At 41.4% G+C, this 10,053-nt stretch overlaps 1 protein-coding gene across 1 annotated transcript; it reads right to left on the bottom strand.

Annotated features, from left to right (window-relative positions):
- Window positions 1–6,094: 6,094 nt before the first annotated feature.
- Window positions 6,095–9,968, bottom strand: hspa1b (heat shock protein family A (Hsp70) member 1B). The gene is made up of 2 exons (XM_085781833.1): window positions 9,879–9,968; window positions 6,095–9,405 (listed from the first exon to the last, which is right to left on the bottom strand). The coding sequence occupies exon 2, from the start codon at window positions 9,382–9,384 to the stop codon at window positions 7,465–7,467; it is 1,920 nt and encodes a 639-aa protein (XP_085637959.1). The 5' UTR covers window positions 9,385–9,405; window positions 9,879–9,968; the 3' UTR covers window positions 6,095–7,464.
- Between the last annotated feature and the right edge of the window lie 85 nt (window positions 9,969–10,053).

The raw sequence follows: 10,053 nt of genomic DNA, 5'->3' as shown, positions 1-10,053 counted from the left end.
TAATGATTACCACTTGGTTTTGATTATTTGTCTCAGTCGATTTGATGCCATTATCATATCCGAAACATCATTCTCACTGCTGTTCATGCAGTTCTCAGAATATTGAATATATTTGTCTTAACACAAAATCACCAGTCCAAAAGGCTCCAAAACAATCAAAACCTTGTTGACGTATTGACACCTAAAAGGTCAGGCGGTTCAAGGTTGGACACAATTGTAGGCACTGAATTCTCTCCATGACATCAAGCCTGTGTGCATGTGAAACAAGACATTTTTTTCTTTTATATAATCTTGTGTATTTTATCAGAGCAAATATTGTCTCTGTCTCTCATCATCCTGAGAAATAGCCTACAGGGTCCAACGGCTCCTGCTAGGAAGTCTCCAGAAGACTGAAGTGTCTCTCAGGTCAGTGTCCTCCACCTCGTTCAGCATAGCGACATCGTCAGTGATCAGTGCCGGAGGATAAAAGACCATCTGTAGATCATATGTGGTCCAGGTAATTACACAGGAGAAGACATGCCAACTGGAGATTCAGTCATTTTCCCTCATATCCTCTCAATTTAACTTCCTCTCCTGTGTTGCCATGGCAGCCAGTCACATCATCCCCCTAAATTGTTGAGATGTGGTTTTGCCCATAACTCCTTACAGTATGTTGCCATCTGTCCCCTCTGCTGGCAGCAGCACTAACCTGTTTTTTTCTGGTTGTATTATGTACTTATGACCCGACCTCCTTCCTGCCTGTTTGTCCTCCTCCAGGTTTCCATGCACTGACTGGACAATATTTTTGCAGACTCATGGTTCTGCCTCGGTCCATGTTTAAAACTAACATCTGCTGTGTTTCTGCTGCTCAGAGACCAGTGGGCATTGTTGTACGATGAGAGATGTGGATAGAAATAGAAGTGCTGTAGCTCCAGAACCTAATTAGTAGATAACATTAAGAATATTTAATAATACATGATTAACAATAGTAATTAATTGCATCCATTCATAAAAAGATTGTTTTTTATGATATAACAGTGGTGGTCTCTGATTAGTGAGGTGGACCACCATACAGCCATACGACACTGTGGAAAACTCTGCAGTAGGCTACTTGAATGTCCAGACCAAGTGGCACTAATTAGGTTATTATGGGATGTGCTGCAGGGGCTCCTGCTGTTGCTAGGAGACCGACTATAAATAATTTAAACCTGACCTGAAACATCCCCTGAACATCAGAGTATTATTCCCTCTACTTGGTAAATGTCAGTCTGACCTGACTGAGGTCATGATGCTGATGTTCAGTGTCACATCACAGATCTGATGCAACATTTATGTGTCACAGTCAGTGACATATATATATAAACATATCCTACATCCCTAAAAATTCAGGGTTGGAAACGACAATGGGGCAAACAAACAGCAGCTTTGTGAACACATGGAGCTGATTGAAATGACTTTGGTCGAGTGTACGGTGTACATTTTAGGACATCCTCAGGATCAGACTTCAGTGTCAGACCTCAGATGAAAAGGTATATGGTCTGAGGAAAAGGATTACGCGCGATTACGCACAGTTTAATAGAAATCTATTCTCAGATCAGAATGAAAGTTCTCATAACTATTAGTTCAACCTCCACAACATGTAGCCTAGTCATTTGTTCACATCATAGTAGCAGTTCCTCCTTCCTCTGAACAAATAGCAAATGCTTTTGGACAAGTTTCTTTCATTAAATTCTTATAACATTATCATTTGTTAATGTCATGTCAGTGTGGCACCCTGAACATTTTTAAAGGGATAGTTCAACATTTTGGCAAATTGGCCCATTGCCATAATCGCTATAGTCATAGCAGTAGGTTCATTACCTTTAATTGTAGGTGTAAGCCATTTTCAGTACGGCGGAGCGCAGCAGCTGGCTGCTCAGAGCTACGCTATGGAGGCTAACGGAATTTCTTGGTTTCCCTCATTAAACTCATCAAATTCAACATCCCAAAACTCCACAGCGCTTTTGTAGACAAGTTGTGACCTGCACAACCACCACGCTATGAGATAATGACGGAACGATACGAAACGGAGCCGTTTTCGAGGTAAATTCATACAAAACCGCTGATGCGCGTTGCGTTCAGCGGTTTTGCCATATAGCGATTATGGCAATGGGCCAATTTGCCAAAATGTTGAACTATCCCTTTAATAGATTGCAGTATTTGTGTGGAATGACAGACCTGGTTTACCACCTTACGTCAGTAGATGGCGCATGGTAACCATGGGTGGTTGCTGTGGGCCCCCGTTGTCGTAGCAACCAGTAGGATATGAGGGAAGTCTAGCGCTACTTTGGCAACTTAATGTTACAAGCCACAATTAAGTGCCTGTTGTTGTTTTTTTTTTCAGATGAGTCTAACGTTAGTCCACACAAGCACCCATGTCTAGATGTTTTCTCTGTTTTCTGTATTTTCTCTTCAATCGCGGTGTTGTTCGTTGTGTTTACTATGTGTTAGAAATGTTATAGTTAGTGAGAGTTCGGTGGCTGCATTTGGCGGGGCGTTGTTGTATGTTGTTGGTATGTCGTCAATATCTCGACGTTGTAAATGTATCGTCTTTACGTGCTGACATAGTCGCTGTTGTTTGTGTTGTTTACATGGTTGTTTCGTGACGGTTGGATCGTGTTGGTTGTGTCGTATTGTACTAAACGTTACATGGTCGCTCTTGTTGCTGCTGCCGGGCTGCCCCCGTTGTCGTAGCAACCAGTAGGATATGAGGGAAGTCCAGCGCTACTTTGGCAACAAATGTTACAAGTCACAATTAAGTGTCTGTTGTTTTGTTTTTCAGATTGCTGTGTTAATAAACACGGAGTGGAGTAGTGTGTAACATCAGTCAAAATGAACTATACTTTTGAACGCTGAATAGTCTTTCCCTAAAAAACTAGGCTAATAGTCCTCATTTCATTGCTTGAGTCATTACATAGAAAATTGTTGAACTAGTTTTCAAAATCTGTCAAACTCATTGTAAATGTTGGGAGAAACACTGCAAATTAAATTACTATTCATCTGCAATAAGGAAGAACAGGTAGCTATAGCATTGGACGGTAATTCAGCACTAAACAATCTGCACTGCTCATTGTGTCCTGTAAGCCACAGTGGGACAATCATATTTTAGATTTACATTTAGACTTACAGCTTCACAAGAGAACAGATTTACTGTAGCCTACTGTAGCTAGTATTACAGCAAACACAGTAAAGATTTCCCTAAAAGATGAAAATCCTACTCTTTGCACAATGCTGTGAACAAATAAGAATTGCAAAGAGCATGCAGTAAAAATTTGAAACATTCAGTAGCTCCACTACATCCAGTAGCCTAATGTGTAACTGTAGACCTACTTCACATGGCTGTATAGTGTATGGTGCTGTCTTGAGTATTTTCAGGTAGTATCTTTTTTTGGATTGAAAAACACATAGAGAATAAAGTGCCATAATGAAAACATGACAAAGCCATTTGACTGTCTTCTTCAAAAACGATGATGTCAGGACTTCTCATTTTGACGACACTGACAGTTTCACTGACATAATTACTTGCTTTTGAGGGATGGACTATCCATTTTGAGCAAGTGTACCAAGTGATGCGCTTTTGCAGGTTGTCCACTTAGGTTTTGCAGTTGGTAATAATTGTTTTGAGAAATGCACTAACTGTTGTGCAAATGTTAAGAGTGATGTGAAAAAAGCACCAAAGCAATTGAGAAAAAATGTAAAAGTTCTCTCACCATCAGATAACTGCGATGGGATGAAATTAATTCACTCATGAATCGTGTCCTACTTGGGATAATATAGAGTTTGTCTATTATGGAGAAATAAACCGAGACAGGATGTAGCCTATGAAAAACCCTGTCATTTTGTCAAGAAACTGTCATTTCCATCCTGCGGTTTGCATGCTCTCATGATGAGAAGTGTCAAATTGGACACAAATACGGCAGCGGTCACTTCCATACACATGTATGGGTCACTCATGGATGTATTAGGGGTCACTTCGACGTGACGTCACTGCAATCCATGAATATAAAAGATGCAGTTTCAAATAAAGAATTTATATTTTGAAATAACTGTTGTTCCAGTTTAATTTTTTATTCAAACGGTGGATGGATGGATGGATGGAGATAGATAGATAGATAGATAGATAGACAGATAGATAGATAGATAGATAGTTAGATTGATAGATAGACTAAAGGGAAATTCACTTAGGCAGCTCAAAAATGATACAAATGGCCAGAGAATGCTGTGAACCCTAAGGGGCCAGTCATTCAGTTGTTGCAATGATTTATTGTTAGCCTATGTACTGCGGTCAAATGAGCCGTCGTTCGTCTTCGCGGAGTCAAGCCAGCCGCACAAACATTTTAACTGCGCCCGTATCATAGAACTTACGGCGAATGCTCCGAGTCCACCGACAAAGCTAGCGCTAGTTTAGAACCAAGCGAGATGACTTCCGGTTTTCAAAATAAGACGAGGATAATACGAAGGCAATCGAGGTGTGTGTGTGTGTGTGTGTGTGTGTGTGTGTGTGTGTGTGTGTGTGTGTGTGTGTGTGTGTGTGTGTGTGTGTGTGTGTGTGTGTGTGTGTGTTGGAAGCGAACTTCAGCGTCGTTGCTGGCGAATCAGCTGTTGTCCTGATACACACTGTGACATATTTTTTCATGATGCCGTTCAGGCTGATTCTGAGAGTTTATAAATGACGGCGTAACGTGCGATGCCGTTGAGAATGATTCTGAGAGTTTATAAATGACGGCGTAACGTGCGATGCCGTTGAGAATGATTCTGAGAGCTTATAGATGACGGCGTAACGTGCGATGCTGTTCAGGCTGATTCTGAGAGCTTATAAATGACGGCGTAACGTGCGATGCCGTTCAGGCTGATTCTGAGAGCTTATAAATGACGGCGTAACGTGCGATGCTGTTCAGGCTGATTCTGAGAGCTTATAAATGACGGCGTAACGTGCGATGCCGTTGAGAATGATTCTGAGAGCTTATAAATGACGGCGTAACGTGCGATGCCGTTGAGAATGATTCTGAGAGCTTATAAATGACGGCGTAACGTGCGATGCCGTTCAGTCTAACTCTGAAGGCTTAGTGATGAAGACCTGATGAAGTTTGGTGCGAGTATGACAGAGGTTTTCCTCAGACCATATACCTTTTCATCTGAGGTCTGACACTGAAGTCTGATCCTGAGGATGTCCTAAAATGTACACCGTACGAGTGACATCTTATAGAAAAGAAACCATTTTATTTTTTCAGTTTGTTCACATATGAACAGTGAGAAAATACATTCATGCTATGATCATTTCTATTGTTCATACTCTAGTGCACTTTCAATTGGAAAAAAACAAAAACAATATTAAATGGACAAAAGCCTCTCACCTTCCGCTGCCAAAAAATGTGTCCTGCTGAGAAAGAGGAAAGAAGAGACAGAGGGCACATTACAGCTGCTTCAGGGAGAGGACACTGTGACACTGCTGTTGTCCCATCAGACAAACCAAGTGTTGGTTTTTACCTATACCTCCAGTTTTTCTGTGGGTGAGAACCACTCTGTCTTTGCTCCATGGTCATCTCCACTCACCATCGCTCTGAAGGAAAGGAAAGACCAACGGGAGGAGAGCAGCAGGAGATCCAATCCAGAGTCTCTCAGCTGCCTACAGGTGGATGTGGATGAGATCAGAGTTTTGACATCATGTCCTCGTCCCTTGAACAAAGGGCCAGGGCACAGTGGTCTCCCATCCATTTCTGCTTCATCAAATAAATGCTTCAGTTGGTAATAATGATGAACTTCATTTTATTCTCTAGATAACTTTGAGTCTTTAAGATGTAGTTTCAAGTCTCATTCCCTCTAAATATGAACAAACCGTTTCACTTTAACATTTCAGAATCGGTAGACAGGATTTTGCCTTTTTATAGTGAGTAGTATTATCTCATAGATATCCTTTATTTCATATCTTTTTAATTTGTATCTGCTGGTGTTTTTAAATATAATAATATTTAAATATTAGATAATAAAATGCAGATGTTTAAGTTATTTTTTACTTCTTAACATGTAGACACGTTTTTTGTTTAAACCCCTTAGTTTCTTTTCTCTTTTTAAGTTTGAATTATTTCATGTTTTTCTATGATTTTTAGTCATTCCCCCTTGGATTACAGAGTTCATGATAAGCTTCTTAGTAGAAGTCTTTACTTTTTAATCCCCTATATTTTATAAATGAGTTTTCACAAATGTGTGTTCATTTTTAGTGTCTTTTCAGGTGTTTATTGTATTATCAAACACCCTTTTCTTCCTGTGTTGTGACATGTTCAAGGATTTAGGCTGAGTCAGAGATTCTGAGGGGAACAATTGGGTTAAAATATTTTCTGCTCTGTTACCATCACTGTCTAAGAGGGAGGAGTATGTTAAAGATGATTGAAATCATCACACATCAAACATAATGGCCATTTCTAGCATCAAGTGCATTCAAATTCCTATGGAAGCATTACCGACTTACCCCAAAGAGTGATCATCTCACATTTCTATATTTAGAAATAATGTTGTTAAAAGAAAATATTTAATACTTACAGATCGGATTTAGAGGTGAGCATGGATATGCATAATCCATTAGTATTATGTTGATGCCAGATAAGAATTATAACTAACTATTCAATTTTTTTGAGGTAACGTAATTTATTTGTTGCGAGAACATTGTCAAACGCACTAAAAAAGGTTTAATGTGAATCTTTGTGTAGAAAAAACAACCAATTTCAATCTGTTCAACAAGCAGTAGAACTGCCGTTAAACACAACAGTTTGCAGAGGACACACATTCATTACATTAATCTGTGTATTAACAAGGACAACAGGTCATGCAGAGGCACATCAAAGACATTACCAAGTGCCATGATTGTACGCTGGCTAATAATAATCAATACAGAGGCTGTGGTGATCCAGGTAAGTGTATTACCTGGATCACCAGGTGCCACGTTTGACCAGGGACAAACGTGGCACTGCAGCAAGACTAATCTGTTGCTCCTAATTGATTCTTCTTAATGTGACTCTCTGTGGACCATACCAAGTGTTGTATCTAAATAATACACCACATACTCTCAGATTTAACGTGTGTCCATGAAAGAGCATTACAAAAGTGAAAGAAAAGATACACAGGCCCCACCGAGGTGTTCATCATTTCACTTGATCGTAGTTGACACATAGTGATAAACACTCCTAACCAAGGCAGGTCTCTGGGTCTGGGGCCGTATCAGACGGTATTCACTGCCTGGATCGCAAGAATAAAGTGACCACAGTCATTGACCTAATCAGCTTCACTGGTTTTCGTTTTCCTATTAATTCTGACATCTCAAAATGTTCATCAGTCGATCATTGTAAGGAGTTTTATTAAGACAGGAAATGACAACATTTGTGATACCAAACAACAATGATATACAAGGGTGTTACTATAGATATATATAAAGACATCCTGTATACAGACATTTTAGTCTACTTCCTCAATAGTGGGGCCCTGAGAGTTGCCTCCTGCCTGGTTGCTGCTGCCTCCTGCTGGCGCTGCTCCCTGGTACATCTTTGTCACAATCGGCTTGCACACCTTCTCTAGTTCATTCTGCTGATGCTCATACTCGTCCTTCTCTGCCAGCTGGTTGTTCTCCAGCCAGGAGATTGTTTGGTTGCACTTGTCGATGACCATCTTTCGATCCTCCTCCTTAATTTTTCCTTTCATATTCTCATCCTCGACACTGCTCTTCATGTGGTAGGCATACGACTCCAGTGAGTTCTTTGCTGCAACCTTCTCCCTCTGCACATCGTCCTCAGCTTTGTACTTATCAGCATCCTGCACCATTCGCTCAATCTCTTCCTTGCTAAGGCGGCCCTTGTCATTGGTGATGGTGATTTTGTTTTCTTTGCCGGTGCTTTTGTCAACAGCAGACACATTAAGAATGCCATTGGCATCTATGTCAAAGGTTACCTCGATCTGTGGGACCCCTCTGGGAGCTGGAGGGATACCTGTGAGCTCAAACTTGCCCAGCAGGTTGTTATCCTTGGTCATGGCTCTCTCACCCTCAAACACCTGAATCAGGACACCTGGCTGGTTATCTGAGTATGTGGAGAAGATCTGGGTCTGCTTGGAAGGGATGGTGGTGTTGCGCTTTATCAATGGTGTCATCACTCCACCTGCAGTCTCAATGCCCAAAGACAGGGGAGCCACATCCAGCAACAGCAGATCTTGGACGTTCTTGGAAGTGTCACCCATTAGGATAGCAGCCTGGACTGCTGCACCGTAGGCCACGGCTTCATCAGGATTAATGCTCTTGTTCAGTTCTCTGCCATTAAAGAAATCCTGCAATAGCTTCTGGATCTTGGGAATTCTTGTAGAGCCGCCAACCAGGACAATCTCATGGATCTTGGACTTATCCAGCTTGGCATCCTGGAGGGATTTCTCAACTGGCTCCAGTGTTCCCCTGAAGAGCTCTGAGTTGAGCTCCTCAAAGCGAGCCCTTGTGATGGAGGTGTAGAAATCGATGCCCTCAAACAGAGAGTCGATCTCAATGCTGGCCTGAGTGCTGGAGGACAGGGTCCTCTTTGCTCTCTCACAAGCTGTACGCAGCCTCCTCACCGCTCTCTTATTTTGGCTGATGTCCTTCTTGTGCTTTCTTTTAAATTCCTCTACGAAGTGGTTGACCATCCGGTTGTCAAAGTCCTCCCCACCAAGATGTGTGTCTCCTGCAGTGGCTTTTACCTCAAAGATGCCATCCTCAATGGTCAGGATGGACACGTCAAAGGTGCCTCCACCAAGATCAAAGATGAGCACGTTGCGCTCTCCTCTTTTTCCTTTGTCTAGACCGTAGGCAATGGCTGCTGCTGTGGGCTCATTGATGATCCTCAGGACATTCAATCCAGAGATCACTCCTGCGTCCTTAGTGGCTTGTCTCTGAGAGTCGTTGAAATAAGCTGGCACTGTGATGACTGCATTTGTCACCTTCTGTCCCAGATAAGCCTCAGCTATCTCCTTCATTTTAACCAAGACCATGGACGAGATTTCTTCTGGGTAGAAAGCCTTGGTCTCACCTTTGTACTCCACCTGAACTTTGGGCTTTCCGTTATCGCTGATCACCTTGAAAGGCCAGTGTTTCATGTCTGCCTGGACAACGGAGTCGTTAAACTTTCTTCCGATCAGTCGTTTTGCGTCAAAGACTGTATTGCTGGGGTTCATGGCCACCTGGTTCTTGGCAGCATCTCCAATGAGCCTCTCTGTGTCAGTAAAGGCCACATAGCTCGGAGTCGTTCTGTTACCCTGGTCGTTGGCGATGATCTCCACTTTGCCATGCTGGAAAACCCCAACACAAGAATAGGTGGTGCCCAGATCAATACCAATGGATAATCCCTTAGCTGAGGACATCTTGCTTGTTCCTTCAAGTTCCTAGAAAAATTAAAGAGAAATCACATGGGATTTGAAAATGCAGTTAAAATTTGGGAAATGCTGAATCAAAAACTTTATTATTAGGATTATTATGGAGGGGACTGTTTGATCTAATGTATGAATGAAAGTTTGAATGATCCAACTTAGGCTATCTCTTTATGTATTAAATGAATGAGAATTTTTTCTGTTTAGAAAATGTCTAAAACTATAAGCTTTCTTTTCTTTTATCAACTTATCAAATATCCAAATTCAATGGTTTTGTTAAATGATGAGTGAAATTAACTTCAAATCACTGTTAATGACCATGACCAATGACCAACTGATACAGTACAACTGCTTAATGTAAGCTTTTAAGTTGGACAAATTAAAGTCTGAAGATATGTCTTACATCATCACAGACAAATATTAACATGAAGAAGTTTGTTCTCATTCAAAGCCATTATCAGATTAATTTAAAATCAGTTGCTACTTACTTTCAGTGATAAGAGTTGTGCTGCTCAGAGAAGTTGGAAGTTTTTCTTCAGAGTAGTCTCCTGGTGTCAGCTTTTGACTCTGTGTCGTTCTTCTGAAATGCTGGGCCCATCACTTATATAGTTTCAACCAGGTTTCCAGAACCCTCCCCACCTCACAATCCCCTCCTCCAAACTC

This window comes from Trachurus japonicus, chromosome 7 (assembly GCF_045865225.1).
Source record: "Trachurus japonicus isolate A0001 chromosome 7, Traja_1.0".
NCBI classification, from domain to species: domain Eukaryota; kingdom Metazoa; phylum Chordata; class Actinopteri; order Carangiformes; family Carangidae; genus Trachurus; species Trachurus japonicus.
The sequence above is the reverse complement of the archived record's forward strand: the minus strand, read 5'-3'. Positions and strand labels throughout refer to the sequence as shown.

Bases quoted from the DNA above. Each gene is read 5' to 3' on its own strand.
- hspa1b (XM_085781833.1), bottom strand. From the start codon at position 9,384: ATGTCCTCAGCTAAGGGATTATCCATTGGTATTGATCTGGGCACCACC.